Source organism: Lepidochelys kempii, chromosome 3 (assembly GCF_965140265.1).
Source record: "Lepidochelys kempii isolate rLepKem1 chromosome 3, rLepKem1.hap2, whole genome shotgun sequence".
In the NCBI taxonomy this organism is placed as follows: Eukaryota; Metazoa; Chordata; order Testudines; family Cheloniidae; genus Lepidochelys; species Lepidochelys kempii.
Genome location: NC_133258.1, coordinates 7,635,038 through 7,650,895, shown reverse-complemented (window position 1 = coordinate 7,650,895; position 15,858 = coordinate 7,635,038). Strand labels below are relative to the sequence as shown.

The following is a 15,858-nucleotide window of genomic DNA, read 5'->3' as shown; positions in this document are numbered from 1 at the left end:
GCCAGCAGAGGGGGCTGCTGCACAGACCAGACAGATATTACATTACTGGATGAGGTGGGGACAGACTGTACCCTACCAGTAGAGGAAATGGTATAGACAGAGGGAAGTTTTGAAAGTTCCTAATGGGGACTCACCATTCTGTGGTAAATTACAGCCCTTCAGTTTGAAATTTTCCATAACACAGATAATTCATTTAATACTGTCAAGTATCAGGGGGTAGCCGTGTTAGTCTGTATCCACAAAAACAAGGAGTCCAGTTGTTTTCATTTAATATTGTAATTAACACTTACCATGGATGCTGCCAACTATGGAATATTTAAGAGGGTGTAGCGGGGTGGTCACCCGCTCCTGCCTGGAAGAGCTTAAAACAGCCCTGGGAGAGGGCTGGGGCAGGGGAAATGCTGGGCTGATTGGGAGGCAACCTCAGGTGTGGCCACGCCCCAAACAGACCCAGCGGGCCCTATAAAAGCCAGTGAAGCCAGGAGCAGAGGACTCTCTCTCTAGCCTGTTGAGAGGGAGGAACCTGGCTGCTGGGAGCATACCAAAGTACCTGAGGTGGAGCAGGGCTAGAGGAAGGCCAGAGGAACTGGGGAGCTCTGGCCTCGAAACCCCCCAGGCTGCAGGCCTAGTGGAAGACAAAATAGGTACTGGGGTTGCAGAGGGCAGCCCAAGGTGTAGGCAGAGGCAGAAGGTCCAAACCCCCCTTGCCTATGATGAGTGGAGCTTATGCTGTAGACAGCCCCAGGGAACGGGGGCTGGGATGTCTGGCGGTGGCCATAGACTGAGGCGAGGTGGAGGTAGAGGATTGGGGGTTACCTGGGGAGGAGAGACCCAGATCTGTGCGGGGTACTGCAGGTGGCAGCTAGCTTTAATCTAGCTAACGTGGGAAATAACAGTAGTGAAGACATGGCGGCATGGACTTCAGCATGATCTAGAAATCCAAGTACGTACCCAGGGTCCCCGGCAGGCTTGTATCTGGCCAGCTGACCTGAATGCAAGCCTGTGCCACCACAGCTTCACTACTATTGTTACCCGTGCCAGCTACATTAAAGCTAGCACGGGTATGCCTACCCATGTTACAGTCACCTTCACTCTGCAGTGAAAACGTACCTCATGTGACCTGCCCACGGTCACACAAGAAGTCTGTGCCAGGGCTCAGAGTTGATCCCTGGTCTCCCAAGTCCCAGTCCAGTGCCTTCACATAAGGGCATTCAAAATCAGCACTGCATTTGATTTCCTCCAATCTCCCAGTAACTCTCCACTGTTCTTTAGCATGAACCTGTTATGTGTCAATTCTCATACAAACCTTTTTTTCTTTTGAATGGGTCCTTACCTGCTTTCCTTACTTGCCTTGAAAAAGATTGCCTAGAACACGGGAGTACTTTCCAAGTTATTTATCTGCAACATCCCCTCTCTTTTTTCACCTCTCCTGAGTCACCATCCATGCTGCAGCCCATTGGGCTATTGGCCAGTCTGCATCAGAGATTTCCTTTTTAGAAAAAAGAAAAGGAGTACTTGTGGCACCTTAGAGACTAACAAATTTATATGAGCATAAGGTTTCGTGAGCTACAGCTCACTTCATCGGATGCATCCGATGAAGTGAGCTGTAGCTCACGAAACCTTATGCTCATATAAATTTGTTAGTCTCTAAGGTGCCACAAGTACTCCTTTTCTTTTTGCGAATACAGACTAACACGGCTGCTACTCTGAAACCTTCCTTTTTAGAGTGCTCTTCTTCACCAACCTCCATCTAAGTGGCATCTTAAAAGCCTTCTCTACTTGCCACCAGGTACGCAGGCATTTTGGTAGCATTGACAGGAGGTCCCGCATATGCGATGCACTGTATTGGCCCCAACAAGTTTTCCTTTCATTTTAGAATATGGGTACCACATTTGCGTTCCTACACACTCTGGTGGTTGTTAGATTTTTCAAAACTAATTTTTAGTGGCAGAGTAAATTTGTTAGCCAATTCCCTAGAAGGTCTGTCCAGTTAGGCATTTATATCATGCTCATCTCTCAGAAATCTGGGCTGACTGATTTGTACATGTTCAGACCGTCTACCTGCTCAACAATACCTACTTTTAGCAAGTCTTCATACCTCTTCTATATTTTTCTTATTGAGACCGGAGTTGAGGATCACCATTATCCAACTTCTCATTTATTAATAGACCTATGTGTCCCATAGTGCTTCCTTTGCCCCTGGAAATATTTATAAAAGCTCTCCTCGAGCGCCGGAACCATTATGGCTAGAATTAACTTTTTTTTGCTGTGTTCAGCCACCTCCAAACCATCTCTAAAGATCTGAATTAACAGTATTAATGGTCTATCTAAGCAGTGCACCTCCCAAGGTTTGAAGGAGAGTTTTATCGACACCGTAGTTAGCTATAAAGATAATCAGAAACAGCATATAAATGAGCAAAACAGATGTATTTCAGAAATACGCAGAATTAAATAATGCAAGATAAAACCCCCATAAATAATCCCCCAATAAAATCAACTCCACACAACATAACACTAGCGAGCAACCCTTAGTCTGATATTGTGTCTATGCTCATGATGTGTGGAAACACTCATGCTGCCTTTAAACTACTTTACCAGTATCAGTGGGTTGCCAGACTTAGAGATGAGAGAACAGCTTGCAAGAGGAATAAAAGCGACTACTACTCATTTCCATATGGATGCAACTGTTGAACATCTCTAAAGAAACAGGAAGGAGAGGAGGAATCCAACATGTTTAATTTTAAATTAAAGAGACTAATGGTTTGTGCCTCTCAAACCCCGCCCCCCAGTTAAGGAATTTCATTGCAGTGGCTGCCTGATTACATTTACTTTACCATTCTTTGGCTTCTCAGGACAACTTTAGGATTATGTTTTGCCACTGACTTCTTAGGTCTTCCAGTTCCAATGACTTCCAATGGGACCTGTACTCCTAAATCCCTGTCACAGGGTGGCTGGCCTCTTTAGGTGGAAGCAGGGCCCAGTCTGCCTGTGATGACCTACTTTACAAGGAACAAGCCCCTCTGTGATGAAGCAATGCCCTCAAGAATGCCTCCTCCATATACCAACTTGGGAAAGCAAAGGTCATACAGATGAAGAAGATGTCTGTGTCTTACCACTTGGTAGTGTCTTTTAAAATAGCTTCTCAAGAGTAGACTGAGCCCTGATTTCCCTTCAAGGCACCAGCTACCCAGTGACAATGCCATTGGCATCTTTTTTGACAACCTTCCCTATGGTCTACTGTACTTGATGAGTCTCTTCCGTAGTTGAGCCTTCAGCTAGCACTTATTATGGTGCTGAGTGACATTAAAACCAATAAAGTGCATGGTTGCCAATCATTACATTACAGGACAAGAGCCTGCCTTAAAAACGATGATCAGCTTGAACAATGCATCTAAGGAGAGGAGACTGCACAGTGAGAAATTTTTCACATCTAGGTCACTAGTTTGGAGGTCAGCAACTTGCAAGGCATTAACTTCTGATGGCCACATGGTGAAGTAGATGAAACAAGTTGGTGCTCTGTATCAAGGTGCTAGCAGACATATGTCTGCATCACAAATCCACCACCACACCGGGAACCTTGGCTTGTAGTCTTGCTATTCAAAGACTGAATGATCCATGGAGAGCGAATTACCCTCTCAACCTTAGAGGTAGTCCCTTCAGGTCACAGTGGAGGTGCACTGGTGAGGCTATGAGAAGAAGCGTGCACTTCCAGCACTAGGGGTTGTGTGAATATCTGTGGAAATGGAGGTACAGACACTTACACACAAATATTCAGATCCCTCATTAAGGGTCTGAGTAACCAGAAACATTCACTCTTATACAGCGGGTCTGTGGCTGTTTGCTGATGCAATGCAAGTATTTTGATACTGCTGTTACCAGATGTTGACTTAAGCTGTAATGCTCCAGATATGGCATTGTTCACGGCTCCTCTAGGAACCTCTCAGAAGAGGCTGCATGGGCCTTCTAGTTCAATATTCTGCGCGAAGGAAGATTTTCCTCTAGACTACTCTCCGGTAACAGTACCTTAAATACCTGCCTCAGAGCACCCTCTGTGGAAAACCCGTGGCATGGATTCCCAAAAGGACTTCAGTGTTGTGAGGCTTAGTGGTGCAATGCCTAACTTTTAGGCACCTAGAAAGCCACTACAACAACGGTGGGATCCACAAAGCCTGAATTAGGCTCCTAGACGTCTTATACAATGCATGGAGAGACACGGGCACCTAAGAATAGGATCCACGAAAGCCAGCACCCTAGGCTGCAAGCCACCTAAGCTAGCCAGTCTCTACTGTTGAATTTGTTCTGCTTTGTATAAATAATTAGAGAGTCAGGGCCTTGACCCTGAGTCTCCCACTTCTGAGTGGATGCCCTAACTACTGGGCTACAGTCATTCTCACTCTCTGACCCAATGCCTATTTATCCTAAGCAGAACAACTTCAACAGGAGTGATGGAGGGAACCTGACATCAGAACAGACCGGAGCTCAGGGCGCTTACCTCAGAGGTGGGACACCCCTGTTCAAATCTTCTCTCTCCAGCCGTAAAAGGGGGGAATTGACCCTGAGTCTCCCACATTGCAAGTGAGTGCTCTAACCACTAAGCTAAAAGTTAAAGGAAGCACCACCTCCTTGAGTGTGACTGGAACCCAATCTGGTAGGTGCTCTCTGAGCATGCCTACTGGATCTGGCCTCGCAGCGAGATAGGTGGGGCACTTAATTTCCCTTGGCTTGTGGAATACGCTGGGGCTTAGGAGGAAAATACGTGTCCAGGGAGTTTGGCAGCAGGTCACATGCCTACAGGCAGAAATGTAGGTGTCTGGGGAACTTGTACTCTGAAAATTTAGGTGCCAAGTGATTTAGGCACCTACCTGGTTAGGCAGCAGCCGAGCAGGGGTTTTATGGACTGCAGCAGCACCTAAACCTAGGATTTAGGCACCTAAATACTTTTGTGGATCTGGGTCAGTAGGTCTGACTTAAATTTTCCTTTTGGTTTCAAGCCATTGCTCCTGGCTATGCCACTTCAACCACTAAATCTTCCCCTTTACCGCTCAAAATATTTATAGGTAGTTATGGCAAGATAAAATGAAGTCCAGAGGTCTTTATCACTTGTGGTCATTAAAAGGTTTTATGATAATTTTCAGAAGATCAAGTTGTTAGTTTGGACAGAGTAGTCTTGTTTCATGTTCTAAACTATTGTGCAGTGTTAATGTGTGGTTTATATTCCTCCCCAGAAGCAGCTGCAAGTTAGTGGTGAATGAAACAGTTCTTACAGGTCCCTTACTTAATTCATCATACTATTGTGAAGCTTGATTAACATTTGCCAAGTGCTCCAAGATTCTCAGATACAAGCAATTTATTGAAGACCTGTCAAAGGTTGGCCCTAGATAACAGGGATGTGGGCCTTTCAGACGCTTTTTGAGAACAGCTGTAAATTCCCTGACACAGACAAATTTCATTTGACGCCCCATAATGCAGCACCGATTAGCTTAAAATGACAAAGCAACAGGCTCATAAATGTAGGCGGAACTCTAAGAGTTTGAGTCTCATTCTTCTGGAGGGGCAGAGCCCTAGGACTCTACCAGCTCGAAGCAGAAACAAACATTAGACCTGGGTCATTTTTCTGAGTCACTAAGGCTTTTAATTACATTTTAAAATCCATTCAAAGGCTGAATTTTCTTGTCCGCGGTGTCTTCTCTCTCTGTACAATTTTTCTTCTCTTGCACTTTAACACATACAGCACAAACTGGGTTGGTGAGGGATGATGTGCCAAACAGCACTATGTTGGTATCTGTTGTCTTGTATTTTCTATACTGTGCTAATAATGAGTAGTACAGAGAAGGTAGATCAGGAACTTGTACATCTTTCCCCACAGTACAAGAACCAGGGAACAGTCATTGAAATTGAAAGGTGGCAAATTCAAAACTTTTAAGAACATAAGAATGGCCCTACTGGGTCAGACCCAGGGTCCAACTAACCCAGTATCCTGTCTTCTGACAGTGGCCAGTGCCAGGTGCGCCAGAAGGAATGAACAGAACAGGTAATCATGGAGTGATCCATCCCCTGTGACTCATTTCCAGCTTCTGGCAAACAGAGGCTAGGGACACCAAGTGATTAAAAACACTTGTTCACACAATGCACAATTAATCTGTGAAACTCTCTGCCCCTAATATCACTGAAGTCAAGAGCTTGGTGGGATACAAAAAAGCATTGGACAGTTATACAGATAAGACTTTCCAGACTTATAATGAAAGGTACCATGTAATTGCAAAGGTTTATGATTATTTAAAACTCTAAAAACACCAAGTTAAAATAAACGTTTTAAAAACCGAAGTTCAGGTCCTTGTTAGCGCTTCACTCCTGAGAATAAACCTCCTCTCAGATAAGTTCATGCACTTCTAGTTTCATTGAAAAAGGCACATTGCTGGCCCGCAAACTACACAAAGGAATCTGGCAGAAAATGCACTCAGCACTCCTGGGTGGCTCTGGGAGATGCTGTCACATCTCATTTGTGTAAGAGAGGGCACGTAAAAATTAGCCTGGTGGTTTAGCGGTACCCCTGAGGTACTCTCACCTTCTTAGAAGAACTGGTTTCAGCCAAGCCTACAGCTGCCATGCAATGCTCATTTACTGGCATTAAAGGCACGGTCACAGCAATGTCAGATTTAAAGCAATGGCACTTGCATATGAAATACATGAGGGACAGCCAGGGCGGGGGTGGGGGAAAGAAGAGTCAGGCACTGTTTGTCAAGAGGATGCCTTCCCAGGTGGTGATTTGAAACATCCTGCCCCTGTTCACTAAGTCAGGCAGAGCTTACATTTCCACAATGGGCTCTTTGGCTGACTGCCCTGCTGTTTAATTAACAGAGGCTTTCTTCAGTGCAAATCCTCGGAGCTGCTGTGCAATTATTTCTTCGGCAGGCTCCTTCCCCGCTGCTAGATATCTGTACAGCAGGATTTCTACAGCAGCAGTAAAATAAAACCTCTGGCAGAGCAGATGCAATTATTTTAAATTTGTTAAATTGGGTACGTTTCACCAGTTGAAGGTGTTATGGTTATTTTTTTTTGGCACGCACAAAGAAAGCCGACATACATATATGGCCAACACCTATACAATCTCATGCTGCTAATGTTAATGCTCACAAACTAAGCTGCCTCAGGCTGGGTAAGTACTTGACCTCCAAGCTATTCTATTCTATATTTGATCTTATATCATACTCATCACCACAATAGCTGAGCACTTCCTAATAGCGTACTAAGCAATGTGATTACACACGTCACCTGTTCTCCCATCCTCTCCCTCGGGGAGAAGCGCGTGCAGCGGCAGGCCTTGCTCTGGTAGGGTTTTAGCTTCGAGTGGTGATAAAATAGGTAGCACTCTTCCCATTGAGCCAAGGCTGAATCGATGCCCCAGCATGGTGCTCGGCTGTCTTTGGTGAGACATTGAAGATCACTTGCAACATCAAAGATCTTAAGAGTGACCAAATTTAAACTATTTTGTTGTCACGTTCCTTTACATTCTGCTTACCTGAATTCCCTTCGCTACTGCAGTTGTTTAAGATATTCTTCACTTTCCATCCTAAACTGTTGCAAAGTGTTACTGTTCATTGTTAAAGCTGCATTGTCACATTCTAGAAGAGCTTGTACTTCAGTGGTGTATAAAATGATCTTTGTGTGTAATTTGCAAAGCAACTTGACTGTGAATCAGAGACTGAAGGAAGAAAAGGACTGGTACTTTACACGAGTTCCACCTAAAATTTAGTAATACTGACACTTTGAGTGTAAAATTGTTAGATTTCAGAGTTAACATGGCACTATAAATAATGGAGTGGGAGGCTGTTCACAGCTCTCTGTGCTGTTTTTCAAGCTCTCTGCAAACTCAGGAAGACGACAGCACATCAAGTTCACACCTGGAGGGTCTGTTTTCTGGAGTGTGAAAGAGGATATAGGCTTGATTAAGGCTTAAAGTCTGTACAGAATTCTGGGGCCGACAATGAGCTGACACAAAGCACTCAATAGTATCACTTGACTCTGACCGCTAAGTTTGTTAAGACTGTAAAACTCTTTGGGATCCTCCTTCAGTAAAAGATGTAAGATCTCACTGAAAGGGTTTGAAGAGTCTGGACAGAATGAATAGACTGTTTTCTGCCAGAAAGTCAATTCTCAGTGTATTATCTACTGATGCGGGCTCTCGTATGAAACATTAGGAGAAGGGGACTAACAAATGTTTACCACGGTTCCTTAATCAGTATTTTATCTTCTGCTTTATGATATTGATGAGGGCAGCAAAAGGAAGGAAGCTATTTCCATCAGCTCAAATATCAGAGGTCAGAACAGTGCTCCAGATCTTGATCAAATAAATGAGAAAGGCAGTTTCACCAATCACACAACCTCACCTCAGCAAACAACCTATATCAATCAGTCATATTGCTAGACATAGTGGAACCAGCTTATAACGAACAGGGTACGAGTCCCATGTTGCTTCAATGAATCTCAAGGGACTTTAATCTGGTTAGAGAGAAGATTTTCCTTTGCAGGTCTCACTGCAAGTACAGCTCCTAATTTACCCATTAAGTGTTGCCCTCCAAATACCTCCTGCTCCTCCATTCAAACAGACAGATAGGGGGAGCGGCAGAAGACCTTGCTCGGACCAATGGAACTATGGAGTTGCAGTGGGGTGCGTCTACATTTTTCCCAGATTAAGTTGACCTGGAGGCTTTTAATATTAACTGGGGGGCAAGGTGGGCGAGGTAGTATCTTTTATTGGACCAATTTCCATTGGTGAAAGACAAGCTTTGGAGCTGCAGAGAGCTCTTCTTCAGGTTTGGGTCTACTGAGACCTGAAGAAGAGTTCTGTGTAGCTCCAAAGCTTGTCTCTTTCTTCAACAGATGTTGGTCCAGTAAAACATTCTCTCACCCATCTTGTCGTTCTAATACCCTGGGACCAACACATCTACAACAATACTGCAAATATTAACTGGGACATTTAAACAGACCTGTCCTCCTGTATGCAGTCCACCGTTTTCTTGGCTGTTCTCTTGTTCTCTGCCTGCAAACTCTAGTCTCAAATGACAGGTTTCAGAGTAACAGCCGTGTTAGTCTGTATTCGCAAAAAGAAAAGGAGTACTTGTGGCACCTTAGAGACTAACCAATTTATTTGAGCATGAGCTTTCGTGAGCTACAGCTCACTTCATCGGATGCATACCGTGGAAACTGCAGAAGACATTATATACACACAGAGACCATGAAACAATACCTCCTCCCACCCCACTGTCCTGCTGGTAATAGCTTATCTGAAGTGATCATCAAGATGGGCCATTTCCAGCACAAATCCAGGTTTTCTCACCCTCCGCCCCCCCCCCCCCCCCACACAAACTCACTCTCCTGCTGGTAATAGCCCATCCAAAGTGACCACTCTCTTCACAATGTATAGAGTCTCAAATGCTTTCTTAACAGGATTCCCTTCATCCATCCTTCATAGTACCCAAACCATCTCAGCCTCCTCTGTTGCAGCTTCTCTCTGATGCCACCAATGTTGGTCTCACTGCTAATGACTTCATTCCACACATGGCCCAGCAATGTCACCGCCCTTACTGCCCTCAAACATCTTATTTCAATGACTTTAAGTCTTCTCAAGTCTCTCTCTCTGGTTGCCCATGTCTCTGATCTGTACAGAAGAGCTGGTCTTACCATGGTTTTAAATAGTTGTCCCTTAAGTAGCCTGGATGTCTATTTATCAGAAATCACTCCACTTACTTTGGGCCAGATTTCCCGCATGCCCAAAAGCTTTATTTGCAGTTCTCTGTCGATTTCTCCATTTGCCACCAACCAGCCCACAAAGTATTTAAACATAGAGCTGATTTAGGTGCTGGCTCTCAATGTCTTGGTTCCCTGTGAGTCACCCACATAACTCCAGCCTTCCCTTAATTAATTTTGAAGTCATAGTCTGTTCGAGGCATAAGCTGTCTGGACTAAAGTTTCCTCACTAATGGCCATTAGTGCAATATTATCTGCGGAGATCAACTTTGTACCACCTTCCATTTGGATTTGCTTACTTATGAAGTCCATCACAATGTTGACTAGTAACAGACTAAGCACTGATCCCTGGTGGAGCCCAACCTTCACTTCAAAACCTTCTGTTTTGCTAAGAGGCGTCTGCACCTGTGTTATGGAATCCTCAGACAAGCCCATCACCATCTGCGCAAGGTCCTCCACTATATCGCAGAATCGTAGCAGTCGCCTAGGTACTCTGTCGAATGCTCTCTCAACTCAAGGAAGGCCCATCCATGCAATAGATTTCCCTCCAGCTTCTTTTCCACTAATTGTCTAGCAATGAACATACCATCTTGTTCTTCCTTTTCCTTTTCTATAACCCAACTTCTTCTTTCCTAAAATGGGTTCCGGTTTTTGTCAGCTATCTATGATTCTCTTTTCTATTGGACCAACTTCTGTTTGTGAGAGAGACAAGATTTCAAGCTACACAGAGCTCTTCTTCAGCTCTGGGAAAGGTACTCTGGGCATCACAGCTAAGTGCAAGATGGAACAGATTGTTTATCACAGAGGTTTTCAAACTTTTTGATCCCCCCTTTGAGTTAAAATTTTGGAATGCGCTCCCCCCGAGGTTTTCAGGGTGGGGGAAGGCGTGTGCAACGGTCTCTCTGGGGGCGGAGCCAGCGCTGGGCACGGAGGCATTGACGCCGACCCACAAGCTGGCTGGCTCGCTGAGGTGAGTCAGAGAGTGGAGGTGGCACTCCTTCCCCAAGCACCCCTGGTGCAGGGCTGGCCCAAGCCACCTGGCATCACCACTTACCTCCCCAAACACTCCTCCGTATCCCCCTAGGAGGGCGCACTCCACAGTTTGTAAAGCTCTAGTTTAGCATAAGTAGTTAGGACATATTCTAAGAGACTGTTCACGGTGAAGTGGCCTGTTAACATCCCTGTAGTCACAAATTCCACAAATTCCTTAAATTCCTAACTTTGCTAGACACTTAAAAAAAAATCATGGTCTTAATAAAGACACTGGATTTATGGCTTATTACAACAGTCTGTAACCCACAAACCCCCATTTTTGTCCTATGATTACAGGGGTGTTAACAGGCCACTTCACCTTGAATGATCCCTTAGAATATGTGCTAACATGCTAAATTATTTGTTCAATCTTGTATTTAGCTGTGACATTAGTACCATTGCCAGACCTGAACAAGAGCTTGTCTCTCACCAACAGAAGTTGGTCCAATAACAGATATTAACTCACCCATTCTGTCTCTCTAATACCCTGGGACTGACACAGCTACAACATCACTGCATACAACACATGATTCACTCTAACAATGTCATGCTGTGGGACAGCAACTTAATTCCTCAGTACTTTGAACAGTTGTGTATATCACCTTTTAGTTTGTATATCGCACCCGTATGGTCTTTCTACATTCTCTTGGGATTTTCTTCTCTTTCCAAACTGTATACAGGACTCACATGAGCCAGCATACACCAACCTCTCTCAAGGCTTTGATAATTTCCACTGGGACTTTGTCTGGTCCTGATGCTTTTCCAGATGCCATCTTCAATAGTGCAGACTTAACATCTCCCTGACAGGCCATTGAGATCCAGGATCATCAGTTCACACAATGCTCATGGCATAGAAAGAGTTCTCCTCAATTAAGTAGGCCCTCGCAATATTCTCACCATCCATGATGGACTGTGTCAGGCTGATGATTTCCTAAAAAGTTTTACAGAGTTCATTGCAAACCACCACTCCTGCACCATTTCTCCTTCCACTACCACTTGTGTAGTCCCCCTTATAGCCAGGACCGAGTTCTCAGGCAGCATGTATGCAGGAGGCCAGAGAGTATATTGGTGTTTCTTCGGACCACCATCTCGGCCAACTCCATGCCTTCACTTGGTAAGGACAGCACACCAAGTAGCAACCTGCAAAGAGCTGTTAAGCCTTTGTTTCACAAATCTAAATTTTTGTCTAGTAATTCACCTTTTGGGCTATTCTCCCCAACTCTGTGGAGACAACCGGGCACTGGCCACTGGCAATCCTATTGGCCTGGGGCTGTCCGGGTTGAGACAGATGAACTCCCAGCCAAAGGCTGAACAGCTCTCCCACCATTTGTGAGCGTCCCTGGTGGTGACACATAGGCTGGACTAGCCACCCCTTAAAAGCGCTAACTACTCTTGCTGGTTAAGTGTAAGCTGAAAAGAACAAAGATGCAGTGTGTCACCTAGTGCCATGATCTAGGTCTCTGGCTGGCAAGGCCTGACAAGACCTGCAGCCTCGGAGCTGCTTGCCCCCTCTTGGAGTCCTATGCCATTCAGCTGGTTCTCAGGCGTTTTCGCTGGTCTCTCCAGAGCTCCATCACAGTACTTCCACTGCCCAGACCTCAAAATGTTTTCTCTCATCTCAAGAGGGTTTAAATTGGGGTTTTCCTTCTCCTAAGTGACTTGCTGGCCATGGCTAACTGGCCCCACCTGCCCTCAGCAGCCTGGTTTTAAGGCACCAGGCATTTGCCTTTCACCCTCCTTTTCCCTCCCACTTTTTGTTTGGAACATCTCTGCCATGAGAAGGCAAGTAGTAGAAGTTTGATTGTCAGAGGCTGTGTGTTATGCTGGCCATTTGGAACGTTCTTTTTTATAGGGACTGATAGCTCTTCCTCAGGCCCATCCCATGGCAACCCTGGTAGAAGGTTGTCCATTGCTCTCTGTATTACACCATAGTTAATCACCTGTGGATAGGGACTGTGTCTTTACACAATGTGTAAAGCACCATTCACATCTCTGGTCTATAACGACTTCCCCACAGAAGTCTGTGGTACGGGTGGGAGGGAACCCAGATATCCCAGACCTGTGCCTTAGCCACAAGACCACCCTGCCTCATAACATGGTTTGGGTGTCACCACACCTGGTTGCAGTAAAAAACACAACAACACAACAAAACAAAACTAGGCAGGCAGAGGAGACTGAAAGAAGATAAGTGGGGAAAGGGAGGGGAGAAAGATGGAGAAAATGCACACTCAGATTAGGCCTTTGGTCCATATTCCATTGCACATGTTCACCGAAGGGTGTAAAATGTTTCTGCCCCTACACTGATTCAAGTGTCATTTCCTACAGTGCCTCTCCTGTTCTATAGCAAGCAATTGTGATATATTGTGCACAAGAGCAAAGACTGCTTTTAAAATATAAAGACTATCTAGCCTTTCATACTGGATGCCAGACTGCACATTACTCTCCAGGGACCCAACACTTGCTGCTACTTCCTAAGTACAAACACCAGGCTTCCACATGTGAGAGAATGTCTAGATTTATATGCAAAAACCTGCCATGAAGTCTTCCTTCCCAGTACTCCCTTTGCATCATCGCAGCAATTACTACTTCCCCTCTGGGTTACCGATCCTGTTAGCTGCAGGATCTAGTCAGATTTCTGAGAACCAAACCTACAGTAATATACGTATGTGTGTCTATGCAAAGATATCCAAATAGAGCATACGGCATGCAAGAGAATTAAGTGCTGGTTTTAGGCAGCAGCACTGGGATGCTGAAGGGCATCTGACTTAATGCTCAGTGGATGTATCCCTAAAACGTCAGTGCAACTTGTTAAATTATCATTGTACATTCATGCCTCACTGCACATTTGCTTAAGCCCTGTAGTGACAAGCACCTGGACTTCTGCCTCTCTGGTAGATTAAGTGTGTGTTTTGTTTCTTTCCTGTCCACCGTGGAGCCTTTAAAAATAAATCAAGACAGTAAACTAATGGGGATTTGAGATGAAGTAATCTGATGTATATGGCAGCACTGTGTTCTCTCGGTGTGCAGCGGATAGTGCTATACACAACAAAGGGACAGACAAATGTAAAGGTAATAATGCTATTCATTTATAGACTGCCTTTCATCAGATGATCTCAAGGTCTTTACAAACATTTAAGCAAGGACCACACCTCTGCAGAGGTAGGGAGATGGTATTATCCCCATTTTACAAATGGGTAAAGGAGAGGCACAAATGCGGATCTACTCTGAAATGACAATTTTAAAAAGGCATTGTCTAGTGCCTGTTCTGTACGGGACTCTAGATCAAATGTGCTCAGTTTACAAGCGAAAAGCTAGTTTTCCTAACTACCAGCCCTGCTCGTGCAGCCTGGGACACGTAAGCTGGGCTCTTTCCTTATCACATACTAATAGAAATAATAAGACTTCCGGCCTACGGGCATTATTGCAAAACCACTTTTTGGAATAAAGCTGTACTTTAAGTTACTTGCTCGAGATCTTGCAGGGTGAGAGTGGCAAAGCTGGGAATAAAACTCAAATAACCCTTCGACATCACTGCCCTACCTCAAAGGACTGGAAAGGTACTCTGATATATTTATACAACCCTCTTTCTTCACACAGTCTACTGGGCTTTGATTGAACAAGAAACAGATTTAAATTAGTTTCATTCAGAGGGTGGGATCAGCTTTTCCAAAACATGAGGACAAAAGTCCAGTTTAAGGCCCTGATTGAGCAAAGTACTTAAGCACAAGTCCAACTTTCAGCATGGGAGCAGTCCCAGCAAACTCAATGAGATTACATACATGCTTAAAGTTAGGCATGCGTTTAAGTACTTTGCTGAATCAGGGCCTTACTTGGTATTTATGCAAAGCTACAAAGAAGTCCGAAAGGTGATACAGTCAAAAATCTGACCTAATAGTGCAATCAAGACTCCTGGAACACTTCTGTCCTTGACTCACTGTGACTAGATGGAGTTAATTTACTTGAAGTTCTTCGCCTCAATTGGCTTATATAACACACTTCATTTTGGTAAGAGTTACTAGTGATGATGTGCAAGCTAGTAAAAACACATCCTTCTCATATCCCCAGTTGACACTGCAGGGCTGGCATCTTACTTGTCAAAGGAGCACATTTGATCTGGAGTCGCTGAAAGATGAACACGGAACCCGACAAGGCCAGTTCTACAGCCATTTTTCCAGAGTAGAGAGACACTCCACAAGGTGAGGTGAGGGTCTGTCCATGAAAGAAATCATGGCAGTTAAAGAAGTAAAGTTTCACCCCTTCTGTTCTTGGCCGAAATCTGCATCCATCCTTCTTGTACAACATAGGTGGTGGTGTTGCCTATAAGTAATTTGCAAAGCACTTTAATATCCTTGTGGCAGAATGGTGCTGTAGGTATAAAATGTCAGTATTACAACAACGCCACTGCACAGTATGCAGCATTTGCACAGGGATTCTCTGAATAAGAGGTTTGGAAATCTTTCCCCATACTGTTTAATCAAGTGCCATTGCGAGGGTCAACGTGCCCAAGCAAATAGATTTGTCATTGCAGTAACGCCTCTGGATTAGAAATCGTCAGGGGATTATTTCTTTTTAAACTAGCATTTAAAGTGAACAAATTTTCCAGACCGGCCACTGAGCCAGAGGGAAAAGGACATTATGTCGCTGGAACTAGATGCACTGATCAAAGCTAGCTACTTATTCTATAACAAAGCTGAGGGAAAGGATTAGTCACTGACAAGCGCTACAGTAGCTGAACGCAGCTGAATTGCTCATAAGTGCCTACAAGTGCACAGAGAAACCCAAGAGGAAGAGGGGAAAACTGAATGCTGCCACGCTAGTATAGCTGCCACGCTACTACGAACAGGACCAGTCTGCACAACGCTGATCCTTCCCGAGAGAGGGAGCAAGAGAGGGGCTGGAAATTCACAAGAAGAGACAGGCGTATAATCAGGGTATAATCTCAGAGACTGGGTGAGCGATTTACAGAAATATTAGTACATGGGCCTAGAGCGACTCGTCTCAAGGTAAGTGGAACACCCTCCCCAAGCTCATTAGCTTCATTTCACAGGTCTCCCATGCTGAGGAACCAGAACGCAACAT

The 15,858-nt window shown here is 44.7% G+C and overlaps 1 protein-coding gene across 6 annotated transcripts in view; it reads right to left on the bottom strand.

The window, feature by feature from the left end:
• The window catches only part of EXTL3 (exostosin like glycosyltransferase 3), a 223,548-nt gene that overhangs the window by 33,714 nt on the left and 173,976 nt on the right, over positions 1–15,858 (bottom strand). The window contains exon 4 of one of the 6 annotated variants that reach the window (XM_073335633.1): positions 1,187–1,489. The exons of the other annotated variants lie outside the window; for them this stretch is intronic. Within the exon in view, the coding sequence (XP_073191734.1) occupies positions 1,421–1,489 (69 nt within the window). The 3' untranslated portion in view covers positions 1,187–1,420. Of the gene's footprint in view, positions 1–1,186; positions 1,490–15,858 lie in introns of those variants that run through there. 6 annotated transcript variants of the gene reach the window in all.